Source organism: Pocillopora verrucosa, chromosome 4 (genome assembly GCF_036669915.1).
Source record: "Pocillopora verrucosa isolate sample1 chromosome 4, ASM3666991v2, whole genome shotgun sequence".
In the NCBI taxonomy this organism is placed as follows: domain Eukaryota; kingdom Metazoa; phylum Cnidaria; class Anthozoa; order Scleractinia; family Pocilloporidae; genus Pocillopora; species Pocillopora verrucosa.
Window position 1 is genome coordinate 1,030,625 of NC_089315.1, and position 16,002 is coordinate 1,046,626.

The window sequence follows — 16,002 nt, forward strand, 5'->3', positions numbered from 1 at the left end:
CCCCTAGTCTAAGCTCACAGTTGGAATCATCATTGATTTTCAGTTGAGTGCCGCTCAGTTTAACATTCATGTTGTGTTTCCGGGTTAAAACATGTGACTGTACAAACATATCTTACCCAGGGATATGTCGAACCTTCGATATTTGTAAGTGGTCATTCCCCTGCTTCACGGGGGATTCGATTTGACAGGCCCTCAATGTTACTAGGAATAATGCTAGTTGCTATAATGCTAATTTTTACAACAAATTTTATCACGTATCGTGAAAAAATACCCTGCCATAAAGTCGACCTGCATTCGTAATATTTGTGACAATGTTAAAGTTGACGACCTGCCAAAGTCTTGAAGTCTGTGAATTGATGAGCTGATAAGTTATAAGCTAAAATATTGCGTCAACCGTGGCATGCGTATCTTTCCAAAAAGCATAATGGCACCTGGGAGTAACTTAGACATCTAGTATCTCTTTCTACCATGCAAAAAAAAGATCAGCTACTCACCGTCCATCGGCCGACACAGTGATACTTTGATTCTTCGATAGTTTTTCGATCATGGATTTTTCTCAGCTGCCAACTTCTATGTCGCGTGACATAAAGAAATCAGAGGTCGAGCAAGTGGGTCAGTCTTCGACAGGGAAAGCCCGATCGTGCAAAAAACTTGCGAAAGTAGTGATATTTCATGAGATCCTTCGCTTTTTGATTGTCAAAACTTACAAAATATACGTCACGTGAAAACAAATGGCATGACGTCTTTCCTGACCGCTGACCTGTTTGTAGCCTCGTGACTCTCACGATATCTCTCATGCCAACACTCTGTATTAGTCATTTCCGTTTCCACGCTTGTCGAAGGTTTGTCTCGCTCCAACGGCGGCTAACCTCAAACCAACTTGAAAGAATGGCCTCGGGAAGTTGCTTATCGGTTTTCAAGGCTGATGGTTATGCTGTTTATGTTTTATTTCTTCTCCTCGGTACCTATTTGCTGAACCAACTGGATCGATACACTCTTGCAGTGTCTTCACAACCTATGGCGCAAGACATACACTTCGGTGATAAAGGATGCTTGCCTTACAACTCCACATTTTCCTCGGAATACAAAGACTTCTGTGTGAAAAGTGAAAAGGGCAGCGGTGAACCAGAGAGAAACCAAACGACGTAAGTTATCTTCTTAATTCAAATATTTGGTTGGAGTCGTGCCATATCTGAAATAGGTTAGCAAGTCTCCTCAGAATGAATCATTCTTAGACTGTCAGAGAAGCTTTAGGTTAATGAAAATTTTTGAGTATGAGTGACTATGTGGTGAGTCCTATTATGATGGAAACAAGCAGTGCTCGACCCAGAGACCCAGAGAATGGTTCTTTTTCTCATTTTAAATATCACCCGATAAAGTTACGTAATCTTAATGTATGAGTTTCGTAATTCAGAATAGTAGAGCTGTCATGTCCCATTTTAGTTTGAAAATGCATATAGGCAAGAGTGTAGAGCGCAAAGTCTTATTTGTGCGGTCAGATTTGATATGCGATTGATTCGCTCACAGAAACATCGTCCATTACGTCTATATGAAGCTAAAACGATATAATTTTTGCCGAATGGAGCATTTCATAATCTTCTCATTTATATTTAACAAATAGATTCTAAGTTGCCGTGCGTCTGTTCAGTAATAGATCACAGATGACGTCAAAATGTGGTAAGAATGTCACTGATGTTCTTACCACATTTTGACATCCTCTGTGATCTATTACTGAACAGACACAAGGCAACTTGGAATCTATTTGTTTTTTTTAATAAAGAATTAAAAAAAAAGTTTTAATGATGACATCATCTATACGTCTGTCCTCCAATAGATCATAAGTGAGAACCAATCAGAATGCATGCATAACTGAGCTTATTATATAAATATATATAGTTTACAATGGTTATGCTTCAAATAGCACATTAATTTTTTTTCAGGCAACGGTCTACGCTATCCTTAAGAAATGGAAAAAAATATTTATTAAATGGTATTCCAATTTTAGTCTGTTGAGCAGAAGGCAAACACCTTTCTTTCTATTTGAGCGCTTTTTAATTCAGTCTCTCAAGGCCAAGGTCAAAGTAATCACAATGGCAGACCCAAGGGAAGGAAAACATCAGAAAAAGCTAACACAAACTCAAATGGACATGTTATTGGTTACAGTTTTGTATTTGATTGGTTTGTAGGGTGCTGCAAGAATTTCTTGGCAAATAAGAAAACAGAACAAAGTAAATCCCTTGAAATCAAATAAATGAAAAGTTTACTCAAGTTAAAGTTTTCTGCAGTGGAACACTATTCTGGTGCATTCACAATTTTTCTGAAATACTTTCATTTGCCATTTGTTTTTCAGATGTGAATCAAAAACCCCTCACAATTCCACCCAACATGTGTGCACTTGGGATTATGATGGAACAGGAAGTGACTATCAGATCCTTGCAGGTCCAGTTTTTATCCTGGTGTACACAATCAGTGGGGTTCCACTTGGATTTTGTGCAGGAGTTTTTCACAGAAGAAACCTCATTGTTTTCTGTCTTTTACTGTGGAGCACCATGACATTACTGACAGGTTTTGCCACCAAATATTGGCACTTAGTTGTGCTAAGATTTATTCTTGGCATTGGGTGAGTAGAATAACAGAAAAAGTAGACTGTATCTCTTCCTCTTTGCCTACAGGGTCATGATCCCCAACAGGTTACTGAACCTTGCCCAAATGTCTCAGCATAATTTTTCTGTCGGCAATGTGAATAAGACCCTTTTCATGGGTGTTATATTTTTTCTCTACACATATGAGCAATCCTTTTTAGATACTGCATGGCTATAAAAATGGCTCTTGTTCACTTTGTTGAATTTAAAGTCTTGAATAGTCTCCTTTTAACTTTCCCTTTATTTTTGTTTTAATGCACACCACAAGTTTCTTAATTTTTTGTATTTTACAGTGAGGCTGGATGCACTCCATTTGCCACTAGTTTGATTGCTGATTATTTTCCTGAGGTTGGTATATTTCACAAACAGATAGTGGTTTGGTGTGGTCCATACTTTATCAACAACAATGTTCATCATCACAATGGTCAAAATGTTGTGGACCTACTCAGCTTTGCCTCATGAGTCCCAAATAGCTTATCAAAACATTTATTATGATGTAAAAATCTTAGTGTATTTTTCTGTTTAGTATGTATACAAGTCTGACAGCCTGTATTCTTCCTGCCCACATCTAAGGTCCCATGGTGAGGGGTACCACTACTCTTTAGGAATAAGCAACACAATTCACGGTGCCATTCTTTCTTTCCCTTCATCGCCATATTTTGTAAGAAGTTTTTGTTTGTTTTGCCAGTTTCCTAAGTCACTTGGACACAGACCTTTAGAAAAGTTTGAATTTTTGATAAAATCAATTAAGCAAACATGAATTAATATGTCCTGTATTGATATTTTAGACATTACGAGGATCTGCTTTTGGTGTATATAACTGGGGAATCTACATTGGTTACAGCATGGCATATGCCTTTGGTAACTTCATTACACAAGCTAATATTGATAGCAAAGGGTGGAGGTGGGTATTCTGGATTGCAGCTGCACCTGGGTTTGTGCTTGGATTTCTCATGCTGCTAACAATGAAGGAGCCTAAAAGAAGTGAGACGTCAAACACACAGGTATTGTAATGTTAAAGTGAAAGATGAAATTTATTTAATAGTGTAGTGTGATTGTCCAGGTGAGTGTAGTCCTGAGAAGGACTGTTGTCAGTAGTGGTGACTTTTGACAACCTGAGCAGAAGTCATCATCAGAGTCAAGTGAAAGGTTGCTGTTAGTCAAATATACTCAGTCCGGTTTGTGTACACTGATTGGTCAATTTTGCTGTGATGTTATTGGCTGTAAGACTCCAGTGGCGTAGGTCAGTCGTGATTGGTAGGTTTGGATCCGTTAGTGAAGTTAGGTCATTCTGTTCAGTTCATTTGTAATGTTAATGTTAATGTCGTGGACTCATCCACCTCATCCATCATGCCGACAACAGTCCTTCTCAGGACTACACTCACCCGGACAATCAAACTACAATATTACATGTTACCCCCGGGTTCAAACCATTTACTGTATGAAATTTATTGGTACATGACATTGGCACATAAGGCAGACTTGATAATCATACACCACTATTTGGGGGAATGAAAACTGAACTTAACTGAGCAACAGACATCAAGTGCAAGGTATACATGGGAATAGATAGAAAGTATATTGCATAATTGCTTATTTGAGAGATGCGTTGGACTGGTATGTATTTGACTCTTTCCAGGCAATTGTCACTCACCCACAGCGAGAGTTATTCAGAGAGAAGTTCCTTCTGTTATGCAGAACATTTATGCGTCCCTCCCTGCTCATCTTGTTTGTTGCTGGCTCTATAAGGAATGCCGGAGGCTATGTTTGGGCATACAACACACAGCCTTACTTCAATAAGTATTACCCTAACACTAACGTGGGAAAATATATGAGCTGGATCCCTCTTGTAGGAGGAAGCTTTGGAGTAGTCCTGGGTGGATTCATCTCTGATCGTGTGATTAAAAACCGAGGCTTTTATGCCAGAGTTTGGGTCCTGTTATTCAGCCAGGTGAGTGGGAAGGATACAGATTATGAAGGAACAAGACAGGGGAGACAGAGTTTAATCTGAATGCAAACTTATAGCTAGTGGTTACCAGACCTTATCCCTGGTTCTGTGGCATTACTGACCCTTTAACTCTCAAGATCCAATAGAACATTCTCCCCTTTAATTGCTACACATTTCATTGTAAATTGGTTATGAGAATTTGGTGTTTGATCAAGGAAAGAACTCCTACCTAGTGAGTTTGAGTATTCTCATGGACTGTTTGCTGGATGATGTATGGATATTAGAGGGAGAAGTTAATGTTAATCACTGCTGGGAGTTGAAGGATTTTAGTGAATAAGAATTGGATGAAAGACCATCATGGTAGCCTCCCAGCCCCCTCTTGAATTTCAACAACCGTTAGCTGGTACCCATTTGTTTGTCCTAATGGAGAGAGACAGAGTCATGGTAACAGTGAAATGTCCTATTCAAGAATGCTTCACATTGACCCTGCCAGGCCCCACATCTAGAGTACATTGTGCTAACAATGAAACCTCCCGTTTCTCCAACATTCAAAGGGAAGGTGAACAAGCTAAGGGCAGGGGTCAATCTGCTACCATCGTTCGATAGCCTTGAAACCCCTCCCCCCTCCCCCCTCCCCCCTCCCCCCTCCCCCATCCTCTCAGAGATGTCATATTTCCTCACTCCTTTTCAATGTTTGACTTCTTTCATCTTTTTCTTTCAGATAATCGCTGCCCCATTTGCTGCAGGAGCCTTATTCTTAAAGCCTCCCTGGGCCTTCATTAGTCTCATTCCCTCAAATATCATTGGTGAGATGTGGGTGGGGGTAACACTCACTGTTGTAGTTGAACTTGTACCAAACACCATCCGTTCACCAGCAGTAGCAGGTTATTTGTTCATCATCAGCATCATTGGTGGTAATGTGCCACTTCTCGTCCCACCTCTGAAGGAAGTCACCAGTCTGCGGACCGCTCTGTACATTCTCTATCCTGGTCTATACCTTCTCAGCTCTGTGTTCTTTCTCTTGACTTTGTCCTCGTTGAAACGCGATATGAGACGAGCTAAGGAGGAAGAGGAAGTGATCAAGCCATTACTGCCTGAGACATCCACTGAACATGGAGGAAAAATCCTATGATAATATGGGGAATGGGAATCGGATGAATTAGCAACCGTCGTGTTTCAGAGGCACGAGATAAATGCGTTTAATGTTTACAGTAGTATGAACTTTTAGCTTAACACTTTTATTTAAACAAAGAAGAGAAGTCGAGATATTTTTGGGATACTTGTCTAGCTGAAGATACAAGCATTAGAAATAACATATTGACTGGAAACGGCTTCAAAATAGACTAAACTCTATTTAATTGTATAAGAAAACTCGCGTCATTCCATCTAATTTTAATTGGATGGAATGGCGCGAAATTTAAAAATCGCAACCCGGCTCGCTCGTTTTTTCCGGCGCTTTGGGCAGTTTAGTTGTTTAGGTTGCGCTATTTATGTCGTGCATTAAAAAAGAAAAAAGTTAACTTAATTATATTGCGCTAATCATGTGATAAAACTAGGGTATCGCAATATGTTGCGATGGAATCAACCCGCCATTGACGCACCGTCCAAACAAAGTGTTGTAAGCTCGTCTAGCAAGTTTATTGGTTCATGTCCTCCGTGAGGACTTCGTCGCTATCGTCTGTCGAGGCTAGAGAGGTCGTCAGGGAATTTTTCTACCATTTAGAAGTTAAAACATGTTTTGTGTACCGCTCCTTCACTTACAACGCGCACACCGCTAGCTAAAGGCCTATCACGAATTTATCACCAGAGCGTTTATTTCAGAATGGCTAGTTTTGCCGACGGAGGTAAAAATTGCGCAAAACATTTGCACCAATCATCTTTAATTGCTACTCTTGTTTTGGCCTTGTGATTTCTCTTTTGACGAAGGTTGAAAGGATCAGCAAGTTATTTTTACTTTCTGCGTCGAACACTCAAATAGCTATATTAAAGTTCAAATAGATAATAAATATAATAAAGTTCAAATAAACTCAAATAGCTCTTTAACTAATCTAAAAAAAATTGATGTAACCTATCACTTGTTCATGAAACGAGTAGAATTTGCTTTTACAACATTCTTTAGGTGTCATGTATCATTTCCTTCGTTATCATCAATTTATTCCGTTCTTTAAATTTTGACTCTTAACGATTTTGAAAGAAAGCGTGTATATCGATGATCACCATTTGGACAAATTTCTATTCTGCGTAATAAACATAAAATTTCAAGAAAAAGATTAATTTCCCATTTTTAATTTCCCATTATCAATTTCCTATTTCATTTTCCCATACCCCGTTCCCAATCAACATTTCCATTCCTAGTTCTCCATTCCTCATTCTCATTTCTTTATTCTCCATTCCTCATCCTCCATTCCTCATTCTCCATTTTTCATTCTCATTTCTTTATTCTCCATTCCTCATTCTCATTTCTTCATTCTCCATTCCCCATTCCTCATTCTCCATTCCCCATTCCCCATGGAGAATTGTGAATGATTCGTTCTGCTCGGCGTATTTAGCAATTCATGCACTCATTGTTAGTGATAACAGGATTTATTTATACGTCGGCTCTTACCTACTTTTTGCTTCTTACGCGCGTAATTTAAAAAAAAAGAAAAATGATAATTGCTTAAATTATCTTTGTCATTGATACCACAACTAAATGTAAGCTTTCAGAGGGTTTGGCGTAAATCAGTCCTCCTGTAATTATCACTCACTTCGCGTAGGGCGCGAGGTTACTTTTAACTTAAGAATACTGTAAGAGGTTACTGAATATTTAAAGCTTTCAACTGATCCCTCTTTAATATTTGCTATTATCGACCAATGTAAGTTTCAGGTTCTGAATCGTTTTTTATCGAAATGCCTTGTACCTACAGAACATAAGTGTCTGCACATAAATACTTGCAAAAGTTCAGTATTTTCACTTAGGAGTAGTATTCAGTTGTTTACATTTCTTTTATTTTGTCACGGACTTTTCTCTTTAAGCCTATCATAGCTGCTGAGTGAATTAATCAAAAAATAATCTTTCACTTAGTGTAGGATTTTTTAAATAAAGTTACAAAAATTAAAGATTTGGCATTTATTTCTTAGAGATGTTTTTATTTTAAGACATAATGCTTTAGTTTTGTTATTCTTTCGAGTATGAAGATTTACATAAGATTAATCTAAGGATGAATTTATATTTGGTTAGCAACTAGATGTTTTCATGATACCCGATAATCAATTAACCTTAGCTCCTTATTAGGTATTTGTCGCTGGAGCCGCCAAATTACTCGGCGGAACTAACTGTTGAATTGGTTTTTAAGAAAGGGTAGAGCGAGACAAGCGGCTGTTGGAAAACAAGCTGCAACGTAGCACTAGAATTAAAGTCAAGAAAAATGCAGGGAGACTAAGAGTGTGGGTGGATTGAGAAGCTAATAAATAACGTTATAAGAACTCGGTCACCATATGACTAGGGATTCTATCGAACTACTTGACCAAGGATATTAGCGACACCTTTCATTCTACCCTTAAGGTTAAGCCTTTTTTTTTAGTGCAAGGCAACCAGCGTTTGTTCACCGCGAGGCAAATACTTTCAGAAGCGCTGCTGAAATACAAGAGGTATTTAATCAAAGTTGCCAAGAAACGTCTTTTGATATCCTATCGTTTGTTTCAACTTCCCCAAAGGCTTCGAAGGTTTCACAGGCGAAAAATGGTAACATCCTCAAGTTATAGTTTCTTCTTGATCTTTTTCTTTTTCAAGATTTTCTTTTATTCACTCCCTGACCCCTCCCCTTTAAAGGTTAAAAGAAAAAAAATATCGAATCAAGTTACAATCTAAATCGCCCCATGATTGTTAGAACTTCCCTACTGGAATGAAAACAAACCAAAAGATCTAACCTCGCCTTACAATGAAGCTCATTAATTTTTTCCAAAAGCGTTTTCTATATCTTTCCAATGAAAAAGATTTTGAGAAAATTCCCGACGAGTTTATCCATGTGAAAACACGCTAATTGGCTAGTGAACACAGAAATTCTTCAAAACTCCTTTCATTTAAATATGTTCCCCATTGCTTTCCGATGATCATTACACTACATGTACATTGCTTGATTAAGAGTCCTTTTCAGGTGCTGATATTATCACGGTGATCAATTGTCTTGGCAGAGAAGCTACGACAATGAATTATTTATCACTCTTGATTTTAGCGGAACATTAAATAGGTCATTTAAAACAGAAGCGATAGTTTCTCTTCATTAAGAATCAAGCAGGTGAATTGGAAGGTTGCGCCATGGGTATCCACATAACATTTTGTCTACTATTTTTACTGATGATGTTTTCGGATGCGATTGAAAGGTAACTTCAAGATTTTTTTTGAAATGGTTGAGGTTTGTGGCAGAAATTAATGTTGTGTTTGCTCTAAGGGGTGCAATGCCAATAATAGTTGGTTTCATCTGTGTGAATTTGTATTACGAAAATTCATTCTCTTAGTTGAAATGATATATAACCAATTTCATACGACCTGATCCACATGTTTGAAATATTAATAAATCGGATTTGAACTCATTTCAAAATTATCTATACTGCCTTTTAGCTCTGAAGCGACCTGAAATAAGCATGACGAAATAAATTAAAATCATACGATTAGTGAACAAGTACGTTTTACGATCCAAATTTTTGAGAACGAAAGAAAAACGGCGTACTTGAAAACTTATTGTAAATAGTTAGATTTCACTATAGGTTTAAATAAAAGTTTTAAACCTACATGAACATCATGAATGAAAAAAATCAACTCTTGATTAATTGCATGGGCATTTTTGTGTTTTTAATGATAGACGGTACAATTGCCTTTAAATAGAACGAAATTGGACGGTAACTTTCTTCTGGGACCCGATGTGGCGAATTTATAGAAACTTGCAGTTCTTTCGTAAACTAGTAAACAAAACTTCATTAACAAATCAACTTACCTTTCTTTCCAAATACTTAATCAATATTTCTATCGTGGAATAATTTACGCGCCCGTCCCCTCAATTACACCGCTTTTAACTTATATATCATTTCATTATGTTCCTTTATTCTAAACAATATACAGCAAATATCAGCTATCAAACCTCACTATGACACAGAGACTGGATTCACTATTCAAACGTCCTCGTTATGATCCCAGACTCCGTCCCTACTTCAACGGTAAGTTTTTGTAATGACATCTTAATACAGTCAAACCTCCCTTAATTGACCGTTCGAAATATGGTCGCTAGGTGGTGCTCGCCTACCATGTCTGGGCCACCGGGGGTCTATATTTCGGGTAATTTGCATATGGTGATCGGACCCCTTCGTTAGCGCTTATCAAAACCTTCTGTAATAACTTTTAGTGGCTTATTCAATGAAAATCAAATCTTAGGACTCATGATGATTATTTTTTTCTCGGAAATTATTGAACACAGCGTTTGGGACAATTTACCTGAAAGAAACTTGGATCGTTTGTTAATCTAAGTGGCCGGTGTTGTTGTTGTCCAAATTTTTCCGGGAACGGAGCACATGCAGAAATTCACGACGTAAAGCTATTTCAGGAAACACTTCCGATGGCTCCTTTTTTACGACATCTGTCGAAACAATTTTCAGTTTCCGCTCGTGAGAGATAAAGGCGATGGTCAGCCAAATGATCGAATGAGGTTTAAAACAATTGAAAACAGTGACAACCATCTCAATTGGTCGCTTATGAGAGGTGGCCGCTTACGAGAGGTGGTCGCTCACTTTGGGTTCTACTTCTAATGATTTGACTCGGAAACTTTAAGTATTCTGAAAAAGTGGTCTCTAACGAGAGGTGGTCACAAAGGGAGGTTCGACTGTATTTGTTTGCTTATTTTTTTATTTGTTTCATTTTGCAACACTATGTTTACACAACCTGTGTTTCACACTAAGGACTTTGCGAGACAGACGGTTTACTCCCAAAATGCATAATAAATGCTGATTAATTGTGTTTTGGTACATGTTTTAATAAGCACACGGTGTTACAAAGTTTTTACGATTGTTAAGGACTCTCACTCACTATTACACTGAGGATTAAGAGGTGGACGGAGAGGGGAGGTGGAGGGGGCACCGTGGTAGGTAAGTGAGAGTGGGTCATTGTGCAGAGGCTTAATGCACTTGGAACTTTTTTAATACTCAGCTTTAACTGATAATCATTGATAAATATCTTGTTTGTAGAAAAGCCAGTGACTGTTAAAGTGGGATTCTGGGTAGTAGCAATTGACGCAATTAACGTAATGGACATGGTAAGTAGGGCAACTTGCCATTTTTATTTGCCTTGTTTGTAGCCAGAACAGTTGGATGGCCTGAAGAACAACTGTAATCAGTAACATTCTGGTAGTGGGAATACTGCGTGTGAACTAAATTCTAAGATTTTTTTAAAAAGATTACATCAATCAACTCGGGATGCATGCTTGACCACAATGATCCAATTGTTCTTTTCTTGAATTTCCTCAGGATTTTGGTTTAGACATTTTTCTCCGTCAAAGGTGGACAGATCCGAGGCTTGACCATGGTCTCCGTGATACATTGTCTCTTAGCAACACTGTTATCTCCCACATATGGCTGCCTGATAGCTACTTTAAAAATGCTAAGGATGCAAGCTTTCATGACGTCACCACTCAAAATATGATGATCACCATTGGCCCGGGTGGGTTGGTGGATTATAACGCCAGGTAATGAGTGACCAGTGTCCGTGGCTACGAACTTGATATCTCTTCGCTCTAACATGAAGATAGCTGTTAAATCCGATAAGATTTCATTCCCTTCAAATAAGCTTAGCCTTGTAAAATTACAAAAGAGCCAGAGCTGGAGAGAAGCGCTTCTGAATGAAAGCACATCAAAATCGTCAGGATTTGGGAATATTTTGTTAAAACGGTTTCACATCCTTACAATTTTAAAAATGGCATTTTTGAGCGATACCTTTCGAGTGACGTAGGATCCGCTATTGTGCATCACTTTACTAAAGTAATGAAGGAAATTAATAGTTAGTAGTGGCCTCTTTAGGGAACTGTACGAGAGAAACTGAACAAATCATACGGAATTAAAGGAGAAAGAGAAGAAGGAAGGCATTTCTTTCGCTTGTTATCATTACATTCTTTCAGAGTGACCTTAAAAGCTTCTTGTCCAATGGATCTCAGACTTTACCCTATGGATGTTCAGCACTGTCCTCTGATAATCGAAAGCTGTAAGATTAACTCTTTGTATTTGTTTATCTCCTACGCTAATAATCTGTTGCTATTTAGAATATCATTTATTAGTATCTGAGAACATTTGAGTCCTGATGGGACGCTGTTCCACTTAAAGTTCCAACTGCGAAAGTCGTCAATTTTTCCAAAAGGTTGACCGATATTAATTTTTACAAAGTGTCCTTCGCGAGTACTGTTCACAATGTTCTGACCACTGAGGACTCGCACTAACTACCAGGCGACTATGACTTGAGCAAACTTTATGCAACTGAGTTAATTAAAACACGGCACAGAGGAAGAAGTTTATAACAAGCTGAGTTACCCTTTGATAAGTGAATTACTTGGTAATTCTGACGCTCTGACGAAGGGCTAACGCCTGAAACGTCAGGTTTTTTGCCCTTTACGGTGGCCAATTTACGTTTTCAACTCAGTTGTTAACACTAAATTACCCGCTATACTCTCCCACCGACGCAGCACCACAGTTTCTTTAGAAACTCATCCCCTGAGTTACCCCTCTCCTCTTTTGAAAATCAAATTTTAAACAGTGAGTGCCCTGATAAATATTTCAAGGGTTGAACATACCGTTTTACACTGGTCACTTACTAATTAAAGCAAAAGATACCATTTCCCTGTGTTTTATCTCGGAAGATGGTTATGATATGAACAATATTGCTTACAAGTGGGAAATCGACAGCGAGGATGGCATGTCTTTTGTACCGAGTGACATGAAGATGTTACCTCAGTTCAAACTCACCAAGTTGCAGTTGTCCTCATTATACACCACCTATGTTATTGGTGAGTATTTATGATATCATCAGCTGTAACGTTTCAACAATAAATAAGGTATTTCTCGTTGTGCAACTGCTAATGCTAACCGTTCTTTTTCATGATGTTGCTAATAATGTTTAAAAAGTTTTCACAACCAGAGCTACACCACCAAGAAATATCATTTCAACCCACCTTAAGTTATCAAACTTTTTCTCAGACATAGTTTGATGCTACTCTGGTTTGCAGATTCAATGAATGTAACTGAAGAAGTTACAATTCATAGACCCAACGTTTCGACACTCCTGTCTAGTGCCTTCATCAGGGGTGATCTAAACGCTGCAACAAGAGGTCTTTTTATATGATCACTAATTAGCAGCCTTTTTTTCTGACGAGGTGTAAATAGGCGTCAGGAAGGAAACCGCCATCGTCACGATTTAAAGGAGCGTGGGCGGAGTTAATATACCAAGCCTCCAAACAAAGGCGCTGGTGGTAACACCGATTAGTGGTGACAATTTTAGAATTATCCCACCCAATTGTATGGTTAGTTAGGCATGTATGCTCCGATAAAGCTGAATTTTCCTTTTTGCAAAGAAAAACCGATTTTTGGTGCTCTTTTAACCGTGTACCAAACTGACGTTTGGTCTTTCCGATGTATTCGTTGTCACAGTCATTGCAAGGAATAGAATAAATGGCGTCGGTTCGTTGTTCTTTCGTGACAGGATCCTTAGGTTTGGCGAAAATATGCCCCGAAGTCTGAAAAGGTTTTTGAGCAACTTTAACGTTGTGGCTATTCAAACTTCTCTTGATGGGTTCCGTAACACCCTCTATGTAAGGAATAACTGCAAACCCAGTCGCTGGTTCCCTTTCATCAACAGCGTTACTATTTGTAACTGGTTTTTGGCAGTTACGGAGAAAAGTTTTTGTATAGCAATTTGCCTTTAGGACATTGGCAACATATTTCCTCTCCTCAGCCTTCGAATCGAGTGAAGATGGTAGACATTCAGCCCTCCTAAGTAAAGTTCTGGCTACAGACTTTTTATGGCAAATAGGGTGGTCAGAATCGAAAGCGAGGTATTTGTCGGTGTGGGTAGGTTTACGGTAGACACTTGTCTCTAAATTACCCTGAACCCCTCTGGACATATTTTCTCCCTAATATTTGCCACTACAAAGCTTGAGCTGTTGATATTTTTGTTAAGGTAACTGGTCGGGAGTGAAAGCTTCATTCACCTTACAGCGTCTGTACAGTTACCAAGTGATTCACCTGTACGGACCCAGTGCCCTTATTGTCACACTCTCTTGGCTTACCTTTTTACTGCCTCGGAACCAGTCTCCTGCCCGAGTCACCCTGGGAGTGACGTCAGTGCTCACTATAGTAACCATTCTTACAATGTCTAACAATGCCATGCCCAAGGTAGGGCTTTGAAATATAACAAAAACAACTACAAAAACAGCAATAGTGTAGCAGCTAAAGAAGTGAAGGATTGGGGGAGGGTTTTCTGAGAAGGTTGACCAGTAAGTGATGACAAGAATATAATAAAATCCATGTGGACACCCACAGATGCAACTATAAAGCCTTGTCACAGCTTGTTCAGCTCTATCGAAAACCGGCTGAAAATTCCCGCAAAATTCACTAAATCTCAGTTTTAGCGTTATGTAATGGTAACAGGTCCGAGTGGAATTTAATTCGGTCTGTATAAGTCATACGAGTGTTTACAAAATCGAACGACCGCGATGCGGAAGTCTGATTTGTCAATCACGAGTATAATTACAGACCAGGAGAATATTAACTGTTCATATTCGCTTGTTAGCGACTAAATTGAATGGCACGAATTCCTGTTCCAATTAATTATAACCATTACAATTTCTGAAAAAAAAAATATATATTACATTTATTAGAGAGGGCTTTCAATATTTATTATATGAGGCGAAAAATTCCTATATTTTGGAAATTCCCCAGTTTTGTGGGCAAGTGGTTGTTACTGTGGCTATTGTAATCAGTTCTATGATTGGTGGATTTAGCTTAGTGGACTTAGTATGATTGGCTGCTTTGACAGTCTGATTACAGGTGTCCACTTACGGCCAACTGTGTGATCGACTCCAGTGTACGATTACAACTCTACAGAATAAGTAGTCAAAAATAAAGCAGCTAAATACACCAATCTCATTTGAAGAAATTGTAGCGGAAGTAATTGGAAGCTCAAATTGTTTTCAGCTTTACTAACAAAGCCATTTTATGTTACCTCTGAGGTAAATTATGTGAAAGCTATTGACAAGTACTTGATTGTATCATTCCTGTTCGTGTTCTGTTCCCTGGTGGAATATGCCATTGTGCTTCTTCTTGATCGAGGAAAACGAAAATTTGAGCTAAGAAAGAAGGAAGTCGGGAACTTCACAGACAAGGTAAAACCTAGGAAAGAACATAACTCAGACGAATCAAACGCGTCACGTAACCGGCCAAATCAGAGTAACAACATTGCACAGTCGAAACATAACAAAGAATCCTGAAAGTTTGGGAAAACTTAAGAAACGGTTTCTAACAAGGTTTAATTCACACATTCGTTCTAAAATACCTCGGAAAAATGAATGTTAGTATGGTCTCGTGAATTTCCTGTCGGTCAAACCGTTTTGAAGTGGAACCGATCGCTTTTTTAAGTGACAGAAGTACTTTAAAGCAAAAATGTCAATCGTAGGTTACAGGTTGCGCATAAAAAATACCTCTCCAAATGTTCTACAACTATCCTACGATTTCACAAACGAGAGACAAAAACTTTAAATTGTAAAACTCTCTTCATATATACATCAAACAGATACGCACTTCAAAACGTTAACTCTCTCTCTTTCATTATTACTTGAAATTTCAGTTTCTATTTCCCGATTGATGTACTTTAACCTGTTTCCTTAGTCCAATTCAACCATACATCATAGTTATATGCAATTCTTACGGATGCGCTCTTTTTTCTGCAGTGCGCTGAAAGTGTGAGACAAGGTAATGGTAGTAGAAGACGCAAGCAGCCAGCGGTGACACTCGAAGAAAACGTGATCCATGCATTCAGGAACGGAAGAGCAAAATCTGCTAGCCTCACAAATGGAAAGTGTTTAAAATGCTGCTCGGACGAGAACCTGGGGATGCATGTTCCACAAACCGAGACGCCAAGTAATTGTGGGAAATGTTGGAACGGTGTTCAGGAATATATTTATCGCGAAGCTTTTATCGTTGGCGTCGATGAGTTTTCTCTCAAGCTGTTTTCGTTTGTATTCTTTACCTTCAACTTGTTTTATTGGTTAACACTTTTCTTCTTTCCTGATTATATCATGTAGCACCAGGCCTAGTTATAAATGGAGTGAAACGCATTATATAATGTTACGTCTTTCTGCCGAGAGTTCTAAACTTCACAAAAACAAAGCATGGTTTAAGCTGCCA

At 38.5% G+C, this 16,002-nt stretch overlaps 2 protein-coding genes across 2 annotated transcripts; both read left to right on the plus strand.

Moving 5' to 3' along the window:
* Positions 1–790: 790 nt before the first annotated feature.
* LOC131797263 (MFS-type efflux pump MSMEG_3705-like) lies at positions 791–6,831 on the plus strand. Its single transcript, XM_059114883.2, has 6 exons — positions 791–1,145; positions 2,351–2,620; positions 2,936–2,990; positions 3,431–3,646; positions 4,282–4,593; positions 5,312–6,831. Exons 1-6 carry the CDS (start codon positions 796–798, stop codon positions 5,720–5,722), a joined length of 1,614 nt encoding a protein of 537 aa, XP_058970866.2. The 5' UTR covers positions 791–795; the 3' UTR covers positions 5,723–6,831.
* A 2,041-nt stretch (positions 6,832–8,872) lies between these two features.
* On the plus strand, positions 8,873–15,919 carry LOC131797243 (glycine receptor subunit alphaZ1). Its single transcript, XM_059114859.2, has 9 exons — positions 8,873–8,952; positions 9,689–9,783; positions 10,804–10,871; positions 11,083–11,300; positions 11,730–11,812; positions 12,462–12,608; positions 13,778–13,992; positions 14,829–14,981; positions 15,546–15,919. The coding sequence occupies exons 1-9, from the start codon at positions 8,888–8,890 to the stop codon at positions 15,897–15,899; spliced, it is 1,398 nt and encodes a 465-aa protein (XP_058970842.2). The 5' UTR covers positions 8,873–8,887; the 3' UTR covers positions 15,900–15,919.
* Positions 15,920–16,002: the final 83 nt, after the last annotated feature.

What these genes read in the sequence shown, in the direction of transcription:
- LOC131797263 (XM_059114883.2), top strand. Translation starts at nt 796, where the DNA reads ATGCCAACACTCTGTATTAGTCATTTCCGTTTCCACGCTTGTCGAAGG. An exon ending in GTGAGACGTCAAACACACAG is followed by an intron (nt 3,647 to 4,281) that starts GTATTGTAATGT and finishes GACTCTTTCCAG; the next exon opens with GCAATTGTCACTCACCCACA. An exon ending in GGGTCCTGTTATTCAGCCAG is followed by an intron (nt 4,594 to 5,311) that starts GTGAGTGGGAAG and finishes TTTTTCTTTCAG; the next exon opens with ATAATCGCTGCCCCATTTGC.
- LOC131797243 (XM_059114859.2), top strand. Translation starts at nt 8,888, where the DNA reads ATGGGTATCCACATAACATTTTGTCTACTATTTTTACTGATGATGTTT. An exon ending in TCCTCTGATAATCGAAAGCT is followed by an intron (nt 11,813 to 12,461) that starts GTAAGATTAACT and finishes TTATCTCGGAAG; the next exon opens with ATGGTTATGATATGAACAAT. An exon ending in ATACACCACCTATGTTATTG is followed by an intron (nt 12,609 to 13,777) that starts GTGAGTATTTAT and finishes ATTTTTGTTAAG; the next exon opens with GTAACTGGTCGGGAGTGAAA.